At 30.9% G+C, this 19,703-nt stretch overlaps 7 protein-coding genes and 1 non-coding gene across 8 annotated transcripts; 5 read left to right on the top strand and 3 right to left on the bottom strand.

Moving 5' to 3' along the window:
* Window positions 1-163: 163 nt before the first annotated feature.
* cstf2 (RNA-binding region RNP-1 domain-containing protein) lies at window positions 164-3,464 on the bottom strand (the record flags this gene model as incomplete). Its single annotated transcript, XM_020572575.1, has 3 exons — window positions 164-1,526; window positions 1,603-3,109; window positions 3,176-3,464. 3 exons carry the CDS (start codon window positions 3,462-3,464, stop codon window positions 164-166), a joined length of 3,159 nt encoding a protein of 1,052 aa, XP_020436692.1.
* Window positions 3,465-4,039: 575 nt separating this feature from the next.
* On the top strand, window positions 4,040-4,325 carry PPL_01568 (uncharacterized protein; the record flags this gene model as incomplete). The annotated part of the gene is made up of 3 exons (XM_020572574.1): window positions 4,040-4,049; window positions 4,105-4,165; window positions 4,280-4,325. 3 exons carry the CDS (start codon window positions 4,040-4,042, stop codon window positions 4,323-4,325), a joined length of 117 nt encoding a protein of 38 aa, XP_020436691.1.
* A 452-nt stretch (window positions 4,326-4,777) lies between these two features.
* PPL_01567 (uncharacterized protein) lies at window positions 4,778-8,100 on the top strand (the record flags this gene model as incomplete). The annotated part of the gene is made up of 7 exons (XM_020572573.1): window positions 4,778-5,146; window positions 5,333-5,747; window positions 6,532-6,657; window positions 6,750-6,790; window positions 6,854-6,889; window positions 6,963-6,988; window positions 7,065-8,100. 7 exons carry the CDS (start codon window positions 4,778-4,780, stop codon window positions 8,098-8,100), a joined length of 2,049 nt encoding a protein of 682 aa, XP_020436690.1.
* Window positions 8,101-8,194: 94 nt separating this feature from the next.
* PPL_01566 (GNAT family N-acetyltransferase) lies at window positions 8,195-8,662 on the bottom strand (the record flags this gene model as incomplete). Its single annotated transcript, XM_020572572.1, has 1 exon — window positions 8,195-8,662. The coding sequence occupies one exon, from the start codon at window positions 8,660-8,662 to the stop codon at window positions 8,195-8,197; it is 468 nt and encodes a 155-aa protein (XP_020436689.1).
* A 222-nt stretch (window positions 8,663-8,884) lies between these two features.
* PPL_01565 (uncharacterized protein) lies at window positions 8,885-11,377 on the top strand (the record flags this gene model as incomplete). Its single annotated transcript, XM_020572571.1, has 6 exons — window positions 8,885-8,901; window positions 10,082-10,109; window positions 10,261-10,287; window positions 10,387-10,698; window positions 10,801-11,240; window positions 11,371-11,377. The coding sequence occupies 6 exons, from the start codon at window positions 8,885-8,887 to the stop codon at window positions 11,375-11,377; spliced, it is 831 nt and encodes a 276-aa protein (XP_020436688.1).
* Window positions 11,378-11,601: 224 nt separating this feature from the next.
* Window positions 11,602-13,671, top strand: mlysS (leucyl-tRNA synthetase; the record flags this gene model as incomplete). The annotated part of the gene is made up of 5 exons (XM_020572570.1): window positions 11,602-12,199; window positions 12,269-12,793; window positions 12,857-13,012; window positions 13,084-13,268; window positions 13,351-13,671. The coding sequence occupies 5 exons, from the start codon at window positions 11,602-11,604 to the stop codon at window positions 13,669-13,671; spliced, it is 1,785 nt and encodes a 594-aa protein (XP_020436687.1).
* Window positions 13,672-15,019: 1,348 nt separating this feature from the next.
* On the bottom strand, window positions 15,020-19,647 carry PPL_01562 (uncharacterized protein; the record flags this gene model as incomplete). The annotated part of the gene is made up of 7 exons (XM_020572569.1): window positions 15,020-15,044; window positions 15,222-15,240; window positions 15,307-15,585; window positions 16,352-16,454; window positions 17,003-17,025; window positions 18,916-19,091; window positions 19,373-19,647. The coding sequence occupies 7 exons, from the start codon at window positions 19,645-19,647 to the stop codon at window positions 15,020-15,022; spliced, it is 900 nt and encodes a 299-aa protein (XP_020436686.1).
* PPL_01563 lies at window positions 16,650-16,723 on the top strand. Its single transcript has one exon. It is a non-coding gene; the product is annotated as a tRNA-Phe (tRNA).
* Window positions 19,648-19,703: the final 56 nt, after the last annotated feature.

The following is a 19,703-nucleotide window of genomic DNA, read 5'->3' as shown; positions in this document are numbered from 1 at the left end:
CAATTAGATTTGTTTTTTTTTTTTTTTTTTTAAATTTATTTTATAAATATTATATTATATAATTGAAATATACTCTGTTTGGTTTGTTATTATTATTATTATTATTAATGATGATGATTTGAGTGTTGAGTGTGGTTAGTGATCTATATGTATATATCTATGTCTATGAATCATTGCTATCTTTTGGTTTGCTATGTATTAGTCGATTGTAGTAGACACGACCCTTGTTGGCTGAATACTCAGTGGTCACCTTTTGAACTAATTTCATTACGTAAGACTTTGAGCAATACAATCCTAGGTTATGGATAATTAGTTCGACATCTTCGCTCTTCAAGTAGGTCGAGGAGTTTTGGTCGTAGAATTCAAAGGCATCACCAAACTTTAGTTGGTTGACTGTCGATTGCTCATCTTTTTTAGTCTCACCTTCCTCCAAATCATCGTTGTTGTTGTTGTTGTTGTTGTCTGTCGAGGTATTGACCGGTGAATGTCCGTTTACTCCGCTCTCAGAGGTGGTTGTCTGCTCACCGTTGTTGGATTGTCCACCAGAGATATCCTTTTGCTCCTCAGAAGTTTTGGCAATCTTTTTGTCGGCACTGGACGGTGACAACACTGAACCGGTTGTGTGTTGATGTTGCTCCTCAGTGGATGACGACGATGTATCATTGGTATTGTTGTCATCACGTTTTCTCTTACCCAAGGCATCGGCTGTGGCAGAGTCGCCACTAGCCTCGGTAGTGGAAGCGGCAGCAGCAGCAGCAGCAGTTGGAGAATCACTAACGACCGGATTGAAATATAAAATCGACTGTAATATCAAACTACCGAAATCTCTACAGAGCATCAGATAGAACAATTCACCGAATAGCGATGCTTCGAAAGTTCCCTCAAACTTGTCGGATTCGTCGTACTCGAGCAGACCGTCGAGCGACAACATCATAGAACGGTATTTCATATTCTCAGACTTGGGTGTAGTCACTGAGAAGCAGCTATGTGAATCGTCACTACCGTTGGCGGCGGTACTAATGGCAGTGGCTGTCGATGCACTGACAGACTGTGACGAGCTGCTATTTGGCGATTGTATGCCTCCCGATGTTTGATTGTGGTGGTGTGATTCTTGGTCGTTCGACGATGCACTCACCGACGATGATGGAGCCATCTCCATTTCATCCTTATCTTTTGGTTCTCCTGTGACTTCGCCAACGATCTCATCGGACGCTGCTGGTTTCTCAGAGTCTCCGGTGTCGTTTCCTGCAGGTGGGTGGTTCTCCTCTCCATCATCGGTCTCCTCATGATGCTCATTGTTGGATTCAGTTGATTTCTCAGTTGGCGATGCTGTAGTAACCTTATTTTTCATATGCTCCTTACCATCAAATGGAGTGATATTTGTCAAATCCGGTACAAATATAACAGTGATCTCTTGGAATTGTGCCATAGCTTCAGTTGGTGGTCTATAATAATGAATCTCCATAAACTTTACCCATCTATTACATCTACTAAGATCTATTTGAGTATATTCTTTTGTTGTACGACTTGATAATGAAAAAAAAGATTATTAGTTTCTGCCTTTAAATAATTATATGTTTTGTTTTATAACTAATTACTTACATTGCTGTATTGATTAAAGTTTGTGGATCATTAATATCATTACCATCTAAAGTTGGATTCCAACTACCACCGATACAAGAGATATCTTTGTTTTCTTTGGCAACCAAGAATTTTAGTCGTTTGTTAATGTGGAGTGGTGCGGTTTGGTTGACAGGTGTCACTTGTTGGAACATCATGACTTTGGCATTGTACTTGATGTTGTCTTTGAGATTCTGCTCTTTGTTACCGATCGATGTTTCTTCTACTCTGATCTTCTCGATGTTGAAATCTTTGGAATCCAATACGAATGGAGTTGGTTGGACGAGGTTCAACTTGGTGTCTTTGGTGATCTCTACCCATGTCGCTACCAAACGTGAAAAGTCTGGCGAGATGTACAATCGAGAGAATAGCTTTTTGAGTTGCATGTAATCATAATCTACCTGAGTGTAAGAGTGTGAGGGGATTCTAACCATATACTTCTTGTCGCGGTCCAATGGTGTGGCTGCGGAAGTTGCAGAGGTCGACGATGATGATTCATAGTTGGACGACGATGTGGAGGAATCTTTCTTCTTGTAGGAGGAATGCGAGGAGGAAGACGAGTCATCTCGTTTATATCCACCGCTGTCTTTGTTCTTGGAATAATTTTTGTAGTTGCTACTACCGCCACCACTGCCATAGCCACCATCACGGTCTTTGTAGCCACCGCTTCCGTAGCCGTCTCTGTCCTTCTTGTAAGATTTATTGTTGTCGTATTTGTTGTCGTGTTTGTTGGAACTGCTCGAGGTACGTGTGTTTTGCTTCCAGTTGCTTCCACCGGAGGACGATCCGCCTGATCTGTAGTTATCGTTTCGATAGTTGCTGCTGCCTCCGCCGCTACCACCGCTCGAACCACCACGCGAATAATCATTGTCATTTCTCATGTTGCTGTTTGACATGTTGGATCCGCCCATCATACTATTCATTTGGTTGGACATACCACCCATTTGGTTACCCATGTTACTCATCTGGCCTTGCATACCACCCATCTGGTTGCCGCCACCGCCGCCACCCATCTGGTGACTGGAACCGCCACCGCCTCCACCCATCTGGTTGCTACCCATTGGATTACCGATTTGTCCGACCATTGCATTACCCATTTGGCCCATACCGATTGGAGATATATTACCCATCTGTCCAACGGGCATCTGGTTGGAGGACATTGGTTTGTTTGGACCACCCATTTGATTGGACATACCACCCATTTGGCCACCCATATTAGAGCCACCCATCATCACTGGATTCACGCCCATATTTCCGCCCATCTGGCCAGACATACCACCCATTTGGCCACCCATTCCCTGGTTGCCACCTCCCATACGATTACCGAATTGCTGTTGATACTGATTCTGTCCGGAACCACCGGAACCTCCAGACATTGGTGGTGGTGGTTGTTGTTGTTGTTGTTGTTGTTGTTGTTGGAATTGATTTTGTGATTGATTTTGTGAAGGAAATTGTGAACTTTGATTACCAGAATATTGTCCTTGATAATCTTTGTTAATTACATTAATATATTAAATTCACCTCTAATCTTTTTATATTTTATTTTGTAACTTACTTTGAAAACTGTTTGAACCAAACATATTACCAGATTGTGAATTTGGTGGTTGATTTGAAAAACCCGATGGATTTCCTCTTTGTTGTGGTGGCTGATTCGGTTGATTACCACCACCCATCATTTGCATGTTTCCACCCATGTTGGGCATGTTTGGCATTCCTTGCATACCTCCCATGTTGGACATACCTCCCATACCTTGCATTCCTTGCATACCTTGCATATTGGGCATACCGCTATTTTGCATACCTTGCATATTTTGATTATATGATTGATTACTATTCCAATCCATATTATCAACCGATAAAATAAATATATATATAAACCAACTACCTAACTAATAGTTATAGTTATTATATTACAAAAGAATTATCTATGTTAATATATGTTATTCTATTTTATCTTTATAATTTAATTTAGATAGATATATATACCTTTTCGAAAAAAAAATCGTAATAGTTTGTTTGTTACTCTTGTTGTTAAAATAGAAGCGAATCTTTTTTGAAAGTAGTTCCTATTTTTTTTTTTTTTGTATTGTTACCTTTGTATTGTCTTTGTCTGTCCACTTACAGTTTCGGTCTGGTTCAGTGCAGCTCAGATGATTTTGTTTGGTAAAAACAATTAATCTGTCGGGAGTGTTCTATTCAGATCAAAATAGTATACTATCTAACCTCTTTGAATGTATTGTCAACAATAATTTGCAAGAATCTAGTCAGGTTTTCTCTACTACCAAGGTCAAGGTCAAGTAAAGTCAGGCTCAAAAGGTCACAAAGGAGGGGATCTGTCAGTCACAGGATGATATACTCGTATATATATATAGATATAAATTGAATGATTATAACAGAACAGAGCGCGCTCTAGCACCAAATGTCAACAAGTCAGTCAGTCACTAAGCACCTAGAGGGGGATGTTGTTGTTTCAATACAATCTAGAATCTCAAGGTATTATAATTGGTACTCGTCGTAGTTGTCGTCGTCGTCGTCGTAGTCGTCGGTTCGTTCTTCGGTTCTCGTTCGTCGTCGTTGGTACCGGATCGTCACTTTTGTACTTCTATTATGTCTTTGTCAAAGAGTTACTATTTTTTTATCGAAACAATAATAATAATAGTAATAGTAGTAGTAGTAGTCGTCGTCGTAGTCGTCTTCTACTCTAAGTTGAAATGATATATAAATGAAGAGTGATAATGATTATATTTAAGTAAATAAATGTAGTCCTTTCCTTTCCTTTTTGTTTTGTTATGTTTCTTAACTGGTTGTTCAAGTTAACGAAAAAAAAAAACAAAATTTTTTGCTCAACAAAAAAAAAATAAATAAAAAAAAAGCTTTGCTTATAAAAAAAAAATTGCGCAAATGTTGGAATTTAAACGTTTATTTATTTATTTTTGTTTTTAAAACATATTTTTTATTTATTTTTTATTTTTAAATTCAACAATGAAAAATAGTTATGAAAGATTATCTTGATGTGTTGTTGAGCTTCATACAAAAAAAATGAATAAAAAATTTTGTTTTTTTTTTTATTAATTTAATAAATCTTTTTTTTATTAATTTTTTTTATTAATTTAATATCTCTTTTTTTTTTGTTTGTAATTAATTTAATTAACAAAAAATGTTGTATGAATATTCAAAGATATCGAAATTATTGACGATTGATCAATTAAAGTATAGTATTAGAGGTGTTCCTAAACAACCGGTGTTGATGTTACATGGACTCTTTGGATTTAAAGAGTTGGGCAGGTTCATTTACTATCATAATATTGTTGATCCTCTGACTGCTGTCGGTACTAAAGTGGTCGCTACACGTGTTCATCCTACCGACTCGATTGCCAACCGAGCCAAAGACATACAGTTACAAGTGGATGCTGCACTCAAACAATACAACACTGACAAAGTTCATCTGGTGGCGCATAGCATGGGTGGATTGGATGCACGATATCTCATCAATAAACTAGATTATAAAGGTTCAATACTTTCATTGGTAAGTATTATTATAGTATTTAATTTTCTTTATAATAAATTACCATTTTCCAAATTACAATATTGTATTATATTTTCAAAATGTTTATTTTCTTTGTCATTTTTTAAAATTAAAAAAAAACTTATTGATACTTACTTACTTACTTACTTATTTGTTAATATATTGTTATTGATGTTTGAACAATAGACAACATTGTCTACACCACATAGAGGTAGTTATATTGCTGATTGGACAACATTGAATATCATACAAAAATTGCGAATTGAGAAGTTGTTCAAGTCGATTGGTATACCTTTCGAAGCGATCGATAATCTATCACCTCATTTTTTGAAGGAGGTGTTCAATCCTGAGGTGTTGGACGTGCCACATGTACAGTACGAAAGTTATGGCGCAACCAAGTATTTCAACTACCCACTCAACTATCTCTACTATTTCGGAAGACTTCTCGACGCAGCCGAAGGACCGAACGACGGTTTGGTCAGTTTGAAATCTGCAGAGTGGGGATCGCAATTCAACGTCCTCGACGAGTGCGATCATCTCAACCTTATCAATTGGAGTAGAGGCTACGATGTCATGCCAGTCTATACAAACATACTCAATAGTTTATCAAAAATAGAAATGAAACATGAAAGAGAGAAAAATAATAAATATTAAACGATAATTTAGATCAAGTTTATCCAATCAAGATGAACGAATTCAATTAAAAACATAAATTGTTTTTGTTAGATTTTTAATTAGTATTGAGAATTCAATATTTGGATAAAGTTGAAAGAAATATTGGTTGATTTGAATATGAGTTATTACCAATTTTGATTGGGTGATGAAAAAAAGGGATAATCATTGATCCCATTTTACAAAATAAATGCAGCAGTTTCAATATTAGAATCTTAAATTTCCAATAAATATAAAATTAATATGTATAGTTTCAACTATTTCCAGGAAATTAAACTCTGCTACTTCTGCCAAAACTGTTTTGATCAAACAAAATCGGGGTATCAAAAAAAAAAAAAAAAAAAAATTAGGAAAAGCAATGGTGTAGCACTCATTGATTGAATGCAATCACTGTTTATAAATAAAAAGTTACCCAAATTAAAAAATAACAACACGCACACTCAAATCAAATCATACTAACCCTTACAATTTTTTAATTGTACATTTTTTTGCAACTAAAGTTCAGGCTGAAAATGATCAATGGGCGAGTTTTGCTTTGCGGGGTGTTAGTTGATATAAAAAATCATTTTAATTTAATAAACCACTGCAAAATTTAATTCAATCAATATTGTGCTTACTTTACAAAGAGAAGTTATTTAAAGGATTCACTCCATTGTTCACTTTTTTATTAAACAAAATTATTTCAACATAAACATATTTTATTATTTTATTAGATATAACAATGGATAGAAATAATAGTGATTTTACTATGGATGTTAGTTCAAGTGATTCTCATGCAGAATCTAACGATTTCAATGTAAACTACCCTGATCTCATAAGAATCGTTAATAAATACTTGGGTAGACGCGATTCCTATTCGGAAAAGGTAACAAAAATTAATTTTACTGTATTTATCAGCTTCTAACTTTTGATTCTATTTACTATTATTTAGTTGTTGACCGTCAAACTACTTATTCAAAAGGAATTTCAAATGTATATACTTAAAAAAAAACTGATCCAACAAAATCTTATATCTTGTTTGTTTTACTTTTTAAGAGATTGATCGATCTATTCCCAGGATCAAACAAAATGGTAAATACATTTATGATTTATTTTGTTAAAAAGAAGCAAGTATTAACCCCAAACTAAATATTAAATATTTAAGTCAAATAAAGCAAGAGCAATTTATTTGTAAGTATAAATTATATATTATCTGTATATAAAATAAACAACATATGTTTTATTAATAAACAAATTAATTAAATAGGACAAACTATAATATATTTAGGAAAGCATTCGATGTAAATATACCTCTTGCCTACAAAGGATTAGCGTCTTTAGAGACATTCCTGAATGCTCGTAAATCCACTCCAACATCCATACCCGTTAATAGTGCTACTACTGCACCGGTGTCACCAACTAACTTGCAAAATCCATCGAGTGATGACAACCAACAACATAGAAAGAAGCGTACTAAAATCGATTTGGAAGATGTCGTTTGTGTAATCTGCAGAATTACTTACTCGCCAGAGTGGAGGCTGGATCGCTTTGGTAATCGTGTTTGCAACCGCTGTGGCTTACGAGATAGGAACGAAATAAAGGCAGAGGAAGAGAGTAAGAAAAAACATAGTTTGGAAAATATAATAAACGGCGGCGGCGGCGGTGATCAACCATCTTCCTCTTCTTCCTCTTCTTCTTCTCCAAGCTTCGCTACCGAGCCGTTGTGGGTGTCTACTACTACTAATACTACAACTACTTCTCCAAATATGAATCAACAAACATCTTGGCAAATAGTCACCGGTAGTACAACACCTCCTTTCTTTAACGCTGCTACAACACCATCATGGTCGTCCTCTCCTTCATTACTTGCCTACTATCAACCTACAACTCCAATAGACAGTCGTACTGAACTATATAATACAATTGTTAATTATATGAATGGTAGTAATAACAATTATTCTAACAACAACAATAATAATAACTACAATAATAATAACTTCTATAATAACAACTACATTAACTATAATAACAATAACAAAAACATTCAACAACAACAACAACAAGTTTATATCAATCAACAAAACTTATCATCACATACAAACAACAACAACAAACACAGCTTAAATACAATTTTAAACAACAACAACAACAATAACAACAACAACAATAACAACAACAACAATAACAACAACAATAACAACAACAACTACAATGATCAATATTACAAAAATGATTATAACTTTTATTTTTCAAATATATTTTATAATGAACAACACAGTCAAAGAGTACCAAACCTCTATTAACTACCAACATCATCATCATCATATTATATTATAACAACATAACCATTTTTTTATGATTATTTTCCAAATACAAATAAAACTTTTGTACATACATTTACAATGTTAATTGATAGATATCTTCACCATCTTCATGATTCAAATAAGTAAATCCCAACTTTTTAACTAAATTAATTGATCCACTATTGTTTTGATCTATTCCTGCTTTAATTATTATTAATTTATTTGTTGTTTTATTACTATCATCATGATTATTTTGCTGTTGTTGTTGTTTAAGATAATTAATAACACCATCTACTACTTCAAAAGCATAACCTCTTCTAGAGTGGTCAGGATGAATAGTATAACCGATCCAATAGCAATATTGATTAGGACCTTCTTGATCTTGTTTCAAGTAGATATCACCAATCAAACGTTGTGAATCTCTATCTATTATTGCAAACTGTCTTCCTTTTTTGATACCACAACTATCATCATCAACATCATGCTCTACAGTGATATATTTTGTCACCAACTCTTTTGTGTACTCCTCTTTTGTCAAACCCTTGAATCCTTGAAATTTCATCCATTCTAGATTGTTTCGATAACTCATAAAGTCATCTATATCCAGAATAACAAAAGGTCTTATCAAACAACGGTTCGTATTTATTAAGATCATCATTATTTATAAACAACTATTATTATTATTATTATTATATTTAGTCTTATAAAAAAATATCTTAAAAAAATCAAAAATTTAAAAAAAAAATAAAATAAAAAAAAATTTTACAAAAATACTCCAGCAAATATGACCAAACTTTCAAAGTAATGCTAAAAAAGGAAAAACAATGTGTTTACAAAAAAAAAAAAAAAGAAAAAGAAAAAAAGAAATATAGTTACTAACTTAAGATTTAGTTTATTTTTGAATATCACTTATCAAATATTTAAATTTTAGTTTCTTTTCAACATTGGTTCATATTTGTAAACACTTCATTATTTTAAATTGATTTAAAACTTTTTTTCGTTTGTAAATTCCTATTAAAAATAGTTTTAAACTTTTTAAAAAGAGAATAATTTGGTAGATAATAGGCCTATGCTTTAAAGAAGGAATAGTCGGACCTTCTTTAAACAAATGCTTAAGGACATGATCCAGAACTTTATTTATATTATTTAAATGTTTAAACATTTTTAAATCGATCTAGAAGAAAAAATTTTCAAACAAATTTTAGTTTGTCTTCTGTTTGTAATTTTGTCATGGGGTCGATTTGTTTTGTTTTTTGTAATTTTTTGATTTTTTATGTTTTTTTTTAGGTCTTTTGACCTTTGACTCATCATTTATTTAGTTAATGAGGAAAATTGATTCCAAAAATTGAATGAAAAGCTATTTTTGAAAATTTTGATCAATTTTGATTAAATGATTTAATTGATTTTAATGAAAATTCAATCAAAAACCAATTCAAAATTTTTGGATTTTTTTGTTATTTTTTAAAAAAATCGGGTTGATTTGTAAACGACCGATTAAAAAAACCACCATCTTGCACGTTATGTTGTTTTGTCTACCCAAACCAATTTCGATCTATTTTTTAGCCATCATTGTGGTTCTTGTTGGTAACTACCTCAAACAAAAAAAAAAAAAAAACAAACACCTGAACATCGTGAAAAAAAAAAAAATATCTTTTTTGTACTGGAGGGAAGCAAGCATGCTTTTGAAAAAATAAAAGTAAATAAAAATAAATCTCTTGAAAATTCATTTTCAGCAGATACTAATTTGGTTGAAACTGTTGTGTGTGTTTAATTTAATGGCAAGAAAAGACTCCTATCTATCCATTGCTTGATAATTCATAACAAACAAAGTGTGGAAGCAGAGTTCTGAACATACTGATTCAAAAATAGAAAAACAATTTAATACAGTAGTAACTCTGTTTTACAAAAGAACAAAGAAAAACAAGCTAGCTAGAAAAGGAAAGGAAAGGAAAGGAAAGAAAAGAAGAATATATATAAAAAGTTGTGTATTAAAAGAGTTTTTTAATCAAGTAAATAGTAATAGATGATAGTAAATAGATGACAGTAAATAGATGATAAATAATATATATAAATAGATTTTTTGTTTTTATATATATTTATCTATATAAATTTTTAATATAAAATAATATATTATTTTATTTATTTATTTTATTTATTTAGAAAAATGATGGTATGATTTATAAAAAAGTTAATTAGAAAGAAATAAGATTGATGATTTAGTTTTAAATAATTTTTTTTTATTAATTTTTTGTTTTATTTATTTTTATAAATACTTTTTAAATAAAGGGGAAAAGACAATTTGAACAATCTCATCAAGAAAATGAACAAGAAATAACAAATACAACTTTAACAACTTCTTCTTCTTTGACTTCTTCAACCAGCACCACCAGCACCACCAGCACCACAACAACTACAACGACAACAACTTCATCAAGCTCAACAACACCATCCACTACACCTACACCCTCCTCACCGCCATTAGTAAATACACACAATACAAATAATATAAATACTAGTTCAAGTTTGAGTAGTACTAATACAACTCCTCCTCCACAACCTGCACCAGCAAAGAAAAAAGGTAGACCACCAGGGATAAAGGTATACAAATATTTACTATAAACAACAAGAGATCTCAGAAATAGGATATATTTTAGTTTATTATTATAGTTATACTAATATCTATTTATTTAATATTTATAGCCAGAGAAATGTGAATCTTGTGGTATAACAAACACAACAGAATGGCGGAAAGGTGAAAAAGGAATATCATTATGTAATGCATGTGGCTTAAAGTATATAAAGCAAAAAAAGAAAGAGAGACTCTCGAAAGCAAATCACAGTTTAGATAGATTATTAAATCCAACAGAACATTTACCAATACTACCAATACTACCACTTAATAATAATAATATAAATAATAATAATAATAATAATAACAACAATAATAATAATAATAATAATACCTATAACAATAACTTTAATAATAATAATAATAATAATAATAATAATAATAATAATAATAATAATAATAATAATAATAACAACTACAATAACTATAGTATATATTATGATTATGATGACTATGATGATAGTGACGATAATTATGATAGCGCAGAAGATGACAGCACGAAAAAACGAAGGTTATAACAATTGATATGGAAAGGTTATAATTTTTTTTTTTCTATTTAAGAAAAAAAAAGTCCATCTTCATTATTTATTTATATAATATAATAAATATATTATTATCCTTTTTTTTTTTTTTATTAATAGTAATTAATTTTTTTTTAATATTGCTAATATTTTTTGAAAAAAAAAGAAAAAGATAGATCGCTAAAATGGGTAAATCTGATGTCTCATTTTTTTTTGCAAAAGTTTGATCAAACTTTCAGAAAAAAAAAAATGAAAATAATTTTTTTTAAAGATATTTTTTTTATAAATCGTTTGTTTTCATTTTCTATCATTTTTTAACAGTAGTTCAGTGCAATCACCGATAGTTGAAAAATGTATAATATTGGTAGTAGATTACTATCAATAAGATCATCATTAGTATCGAGATCATCAATTACCACTCTTAATACATTTAAATCTAGATTATCATCAACCACTAATAATTATAATAATAATTTTACAAGATGTTTTACAAGTGTTAGTGGTAACTTTTCACCATCTAGTTTTTCATTGTCAAACAACAACAACAACAACAACAATAATAATAGTAATAATAATAATGAAGTAGAAGATGATGAATCAGTTGAAACTTATGAAGAATTATATACTGAATCTAGAGATGAAATGATCAAGAACTATGAGAAAATCACTGGTAGAACTGTATATGCTGCTGAAGAGAGACAACTAACACATACAGTTGCTGATTTCAGAAAACAATTTGAATCGATTGCTACTGGATCAAAGCAAACCGACATTAATGTTACTGTTGCAGGACGTATCAAATCTGTAAGAATATCAAGTTCAAAGTTGGCATTCATCGATATCATATCCGATGGTCATTCACTTCAAATCATGGCAGATCTCAAACAATACGAAGATCCAACTAAATACTCAACAACCATAACAACCATTAGAAAGGGTGATATAATTGGTAAGTGTAGTGTAGTATTTAATCGTTTTACTTGTTAATAGTATACTAATATTATTAAATCAAATATAGAGATAAATGGTATTCCAGCAAAGACAAAAGTTGGAGAATTAAGTATTGTTCCAAGAGAAATAGTATTGTTAACACCATGTTTACGTCCTATTCCATTGAGATTGATGAATAAGGAAGTTCGTTATAGAAAGAGACATCTAGATTTCTTGGTTAATGGATCGCAGATTCGTAATGCATTTATTATTCGTTCGAGAATGATATCATTCTTGAGAAACTACTTGGTGGAGCGTGGATTCCTCGAGGTAGATACACCGATTCTCTCTACGAATGTCGGTGGTGCCAATGCCAAACCATTCCAAACCTACTCCAACTCGCTCGATCTCGACATGTTCTTGCGTATCTCACCGGAACTCTATTTGAAGCAACTGGTCATCTCTGGATTCGACAAGGTATTCGAAATCGGCAAACAATTTAGAAATGAAGGTATCGATTTGACACACAACCCTGAGTTTACAACTTGTGAACTCTATCAAGCATATGGTGATTATAATACAATGATTAGATTAACCGAGGATTTATTATCAAGTAAGTAAATTATAATAATAGCTATTAAATTGTTTATTAATTAATTATTATCTTATTTATTAGAAATGGTATATGATGCAGTTGGAAGTTATAAAATACCATTACCATCAAACAATGATATAACAATCGATTTCACACCACCATTTAACAAAATACATTTTATTCCAAAGATTGAAGAGTTTATTGGAAAGAAATTACCTTCTGATCTTGTTTCTTATGGTAACTATAGTTTAATAATAATAGTTTAATTTTATTATTTTTAAATTAATAATGATAAATATTCTATTTAGATTGTATACCAGAATTGATTAAAATTTGTAAAGAAAATGGAGTAAACTACTCAGCACCATTCACACCAACAAGATTATTAGATAGTTTAGCTTCACATTTCTTGGAACCACTTTGCATACAACCAACATTTATCATTGATCATCCACGTGCAATGAGTCCACTTGCTAAACTTCATAGAGATAATGTAAATATATTATAATACTATTATAAATTAAATTATTTGACTAAATAGTTTTTTTTTTATTATATAATTTTAAATTAATTAGCCACAATTTACAGAGAGATTCGAATTGTTTGTTGGTGGTAAAGAATTGGTTAATGCATATAGTGAGTTGAATGATCCAGTCGATCAGAGAAGTAGATTCATGGCACAATCGAATGATCGTCAAACAGGTGATGACGAAGCACAGATTCTCGATGAAGGATATTGCAATGCTATGGAGTATGGACTTCCTCCTACCGGTGGATGGGGATTGGGTATTGATAGATTGGTCATGCTCGTTTCAAATAATGTATCCATTAAAGACGTGATCATGTTCCCGACAATGAAACCACAGTTTGAAAAATCGGTCAAAATTGAAAAATAAACAGTAGTAGTTTGTTGGAGAGAATTAATTTTGATTCTTACCACTCACAACAATATAGTTAATAGATGTCGTAATACAAAGAATAAAGAAGAAATTAGAATCACCTCGAATTGTTTGTTAATGATAGTTGATTGAATTATCTAAATCAATCACCTCTTATAATTCAATCAACTATCATTAACAATTGAGAGAATAAACAAAGCAAGCTTATGATAAGGAACCATATATTAAATATAGCACTTCAAGTAATAACTTAATGTAACCTCTTCCAATTTGAAACACCTGCTGTTTATTACTAGTCTGCATTTTGATATATGTATAATTGTGTTTTTGTCTTTTTTTATTCTTCATTTGTGAAAGCAAGCTGCTTTTTACACATAAAACAAAATATTTGATGCATATAGAATGTTTGATGGATGTTGCAGTAAAAAAAAAGTGCTTATCAATTATGTTTATTTTTTTAGAGCTGAAGTCATTTCAAAAAAAAAAACTTTTTTTAAAATAAATCAATTATCTAAAGATAGTTTAGAGATGTGACATTGGAAATGGAATACTATTTAAAGATTATAGATTAAAATTTTTTTATTGAATATTAATTTTAATTATGTTTTAAAGATTTTATTCTTTTATTGCAAGAATAATAACCAGTTTTTTGGAAAATTTATTTAAAACACTCTCGGCTGTGAACGTAGGAAGATTTATTGGAATCAATGGCTGTTTTACGAATATGTGAAGACAATCGTAGGTTAATTTATTTTATTTTTTTTTGAAAAAAATGAATATAGATATTGAAGAAGAAATAGATAGTATCCAACTTCGAGTACTCTTTTCAATAACGATCTGTTAATAGTTCACCAGAGAAGAGCTATATTGAACATATTTGAGAAATATAGATATTCCATAGCGCCATTGGTTCCAATAAATCTTCCTACGTTCACAGCCGTGAATGCACAAAGTGGAATTTAGGAGGAATTTGCTTTTCTCTATAGATCGAGTATGTGAATATTAAAATAAATTTTTAACTTTTTTTTACTATTCTAATACTCTACTTTATAGGACCTCAACTCAACTTAGATCAGAATGCTATAATTTTAGAATACCGTTTATCAGAGTATCTCTCTCGGCAATCTATAGTTCATAATTCAGTCCCCATAAATCCTATACAATAAATATTATAATTTTACACAATTAAATATAAATTTAAAATTAGAATTATTTTTCCTTTTATTTAATTTAATATAAGTTGGTCGAATGTTCTAACAATAGAAGAAAAAATACATTTTGTCTTATAATTTTATAAATTTAATTATCTTTTAAGTTAAGATTTTGAATAAATTCATAAGTTTATTTATATTGGATGATCATCGGAATCACTACAAATATAATTAATAATATTCATTGACAATCAATAATAGTTTTATTATAAATGATATTAAACTTAAATAGTCATAGTTTACATTTATTTTTTTATATTCTCATTTTCATATTTGATTGCCGTTAAATCTGATCAATCAAATTTTCAGCAGGTGGGATTAGACCAACGATTTTACTCTTTAGAGCTTTGACAAACTTAATAATAAATGGCAACTCTTCTTCTTGTCTTGCAATACGATCGATACAAGTGAACACCATTACCCAAGGTTGAAAGATCTTTGTTTAATAGATATTGTGATGTGATCGATTTCATATTCAATGTAGGTTGAACGTTTGACTTTGTATTATTGCTACGATTGCTACCCGAACCAATGTTTTTACCTACATCAAGATTGCTTCCAACTCCATTATTGTTACCACTAATGTTACCAGTACCAATTTTATTACGATTACTACCAGATTCATTGTCACCACTCATACCAACACTACCTCCACACTTTTTGTTCAAACTATTTCCAATGTTTTTACTATCATTTTCAACTTTGATTTTATTGATTTCTTGTTGATTTTCATATTATCTTGAACGACAACTTTTTTCTGGAACCAATATATATTTGATTGATCTATCATAAACATACTGACCAGTGGTGGTACCTAAGAAATTGACCATGGTAGGTAGATTTCTCTATCTGATGACTGCTACTTCGAATAATGATTCTTATTTTAACAAGAGCATTTAATTTGAGATCTATAATAATTTTTTTGAAATTTTTAGATGTATTTTATTTATAATTATTTACAAATCTTTATCTGCATTACTTTCAAGTTTGAAAATAGATCCATTTTAAATCTATTAAAGAAATTATAACTAAAGGGATGAAGGAATAATTTCTTACTCTGTCTCTTAATAGATGCTTAAGATTTTCATAATCATATCTGAATGAAACATTTTTTAATGGGATAAACTCAAACAAATCAATTATTGAAGGGGATAGGTGGTTTATTATTTTTTTAAAATTTTACCTAATCAAACTTTACTCAGGGTGTGTTATATTTTAATCTCTAATCACAATTGATTATTATCTTCAAATAAATTAATTTACAACAATTTTTTATTAACAAACTTTGTAGAACCTTAACATTTATTTGTTCTTTTTTGAATAAAGCAACGACATCGCTTAGTTCAGAAGGAGAATTGATGAGATCCAAATTTTACTTTATTTATTCAGAGTTATTTTTAATCGATTATTTCGAGAACGACTGTTTTACTGGTTTCTTTATTAATAACAATAAAGATATTAGCTACTACCTGCTGAGCTAAGATGGCCTTCAAAGTGAAGTCGTTCTTTTGAATATTTGCTACTACCATCAAGATCTGCACTAGAGGCAACTCCATACGACTCTACAACCTATTGACGAGTTTGATATTAAATTTTTGGCTATTATAGAGATGTATTTTTTAAAGTATTCTCTTATCTTGAAGAATTCTAATGGATTTTATGTTATTCGTTTATTGGATAGTGAGGTGGTATGGCGGTGGGAAGTTCCAGGATTGGTTTACCATATGGAGACATGTAATTTTTGGATATGATTCATATACATAAGCCGTCTTAGCTCAGCTGGTAGTAGCGTAAGACTGAAGATCTTAAGGTCGTTGGTTCGATCCCGACAGATGGCATTATCATTTGTATTGAAATTTGAATGTACCGCCTGCGTTCCTGATGATGAACTCCGACTTTGTTGACTCATAATCAGTCAACAAATTGCAGGTATTGATATTAACCTGCTAGTTCGTGTTTATATTATATATAAGAATGATACCAGTAAATGTTAACAGAAAGATAAAAGATTTGTGGAATACTTGATTTGGATTACTGAACGGCACAAGAAGTTATTGGTTTAAAATACAATTCTAATTTTCAACAGTTTCAAGACTAAAGAAAAACTAATCAAAAACTAACTCAGCACTGAACACAAATACTATATGTATAAAAAGAGTATATATTTAAAAGATTACAATTATATTTAAAATAAAATTTAAAATTTGTTTAATCATTAAAAAAAAAAAGGATATCAATACATTTTTAAAATGAAAAATCAATAACATTATTAGAAGAATAATAAAGGATTAAGGAATTACTTTCAGAAATTAATACAAAAACAAACCTTTTAGGCTCTTCTTCATATTCAAAATGTAAAGGTTTTTAACTGATTTTACAAAAACTAAGATATTGTTTTTTTAGAAAAGTAATTTAACAGATGAAACGAAAATAAAACAAGGAGAGTATAGTATAAAGAAAGGAGTTCCCGATTATAGAAGAACTAACATTCTATGATTAAGTTGAAAGTGGTAGATTCTAATTCAATCTTTTCTCGATTTAATTTAATATGGAGCTGGAGACTTAGACTAACTTTCTTATGCACTAGATTCCCAGATTTTTTGGAAATTTTAGAGTATGATATAGATCGACGAATAAATAATATTGTTTAACTAATTTTATTATTTTAGCTATTCGACAACTGTACAAGATATCTCACTTGTCATCAATATACTAAAACACATAATATTTTTTACTTAAAATGCATTCTCAACTAAATTTGATATATAAACAAACCAGTTTTACATTTAACTTTTTAAAAAAAAATAAAAAAAAATTATTTCTACGTCATTGTACATCCTTATTACAGTTGTAAGGAATCTAATTGTGATAGTATTTGACTCAACACACTCAAATCAATAACAATAGACAAATTTATAATTGTTTAACAAAAAAAAAAAAAAAAAACATTTCAACCATTAGTACTCAAAAAAGTACCAGATTGAAGATGAAACAACTTTATCTACTCAACATAGTCACTACACATACTTAAATACAACGAAGAAACTTTCCTTTAGTTTATTTTCATTCATTTAGTTTCAAATATAACTTGAGGTAATATAAACCACTAATAAATATACAGCAAAAATCTCAGAAACAGGACAGATGTATCAAATCATCAGACACATATTCATTTATTTGTTTTAGAAAGTAATAAATTTTTTGTAGTTTTGATCTTTGAAAATGATTAGTATTTATAAAAAATTGAGACATAATCTCTATCCTTTTGAGCAACAGTTGTATTTGCATTTCAAAAAATTGTTTTCTTGTGATTCTCTGTTAGTAGAACATGAATTGCATCATCCAATATACCACAGTTAACATTGAAAGTAAGGAGACACTACAAATCGATTTGCAACCTCTTTAATCAACCAGGCTTGCATTCTGATCGATTAATTCATCCAGCACATTGATATGACTTTGATTTGATATAGTATTGTTAATATTTCTTCTCTTTTTATTTGGACGACTCGCTGAATACCACTACCATCAATATCTCACTTTTTCTTATTCTTCCTGGCTGCTTCCAAAGCAAATTTAATTGACTTGTCAATACGGTATGAATTCATAAGGACTCTCATTTATTGTCTGAATCTTCTTGCTTTCACTAGAGATTCTAGTGGGAATAGATAGGTGAAATCGTTAATTACAAAGAGAAACCTAGGACAGGCAAGAATCAATGTACGCTTGAATTTTCTCCAATCGGCTATCGAATATACCATTGAGATTGGCAGTGTAGTTTACAACATATCAGTATGTTGGTGTGACTGTCAATCATTATCGGCGTTTGATCAAGTTGAGTACAGTGTTCTCTAATCTCTGTAATGGTTCTGGATAGTGCACCAGAGAAATCAGATTTGATGGCAATCAAATATTCAGAAGGTGGGAATAGACCAACGACTTTACACTCTAGAACTTTGACAAACTTGATAATAATTGGCAGCTCATCCTCGTGCCTTGCAAGACGATCAATACCAGTGAACACCATTACCAAAGGTTGAAAGATCTTTGTTTGATAGATATTGTGATATGATCGATTTCATATTCAATGTAGGTTGAACGTTTGACTTTGTATTATTGCTACGATTGCTACCCGAACCAATCTTTTTACCTACATCAAGATTGCTTCCAACTCCATTATTGTTACCACTAATGTTACCAGTACCACTGATACCAACATTTAATCATTGTTTTTAGGTCTTGTAGTGATCATCACTCACACTCATACACACTTTTATATATATCATTATAAGATTATTTTAATTTTATTATACAACATTTTAATCATTGTTTATTTCTAGATCTATAGGAGTTTTCTTATGATTATATATTGATTGTAGTGATCACCAATCCGAATTGTTTATTTGAATCCCTTGAATCCCTTCTTGAACTTCTTGAATCCCTTCTTGAATCCCTTGTATCCATGCTTCTTGTGCTTGTATTTGTACTTCTTGTGGTGACCGTGATGTCCGTAGGCACCGGTGTAACCAACTGGGTAAGCACCTGGAACTGGTCCACGTGGAGCGTATGCACCTGGTGGATATGCACCTGGTGGTGCTACATATCCGGCTTGTGGATAGTGTTGTGGTGGGTAACCACCTGGTGGATAGGCGGCACCTGGTGGGTAAGCACCTGGGGGTGGATAACCTTGTTGTGGTGGATAAGCTCCTGGTGGATAAGCTCCTGGTGGTGGATAACCTCCTGGGGGTGGATAACCGCTCATTGTATAATTAGATCTAAAAGTTTAAAATAGATAGAGATTAATTAATATATATTATT

The sequence above is a fragment of the Heterostelium album genome, assembly GCF_000004825.1.
Source record: "Heterostelium album PN500 unplaced genomic scaffold PPL_scaffold2, whole genome shotgun sequence".
Taxonomy (NCBI): domain Eukaryota; phylum Evosea; class Eumycetozoa; order Acytosteliales; family Acytosteliaceae; genus Heterostelium; species Heterostelium album.
The sequence above is the reverse complement of the archived record's forward strand: the minus strand, read 5'-3'. Positions and strand labels throughout refer to the sequence as shown.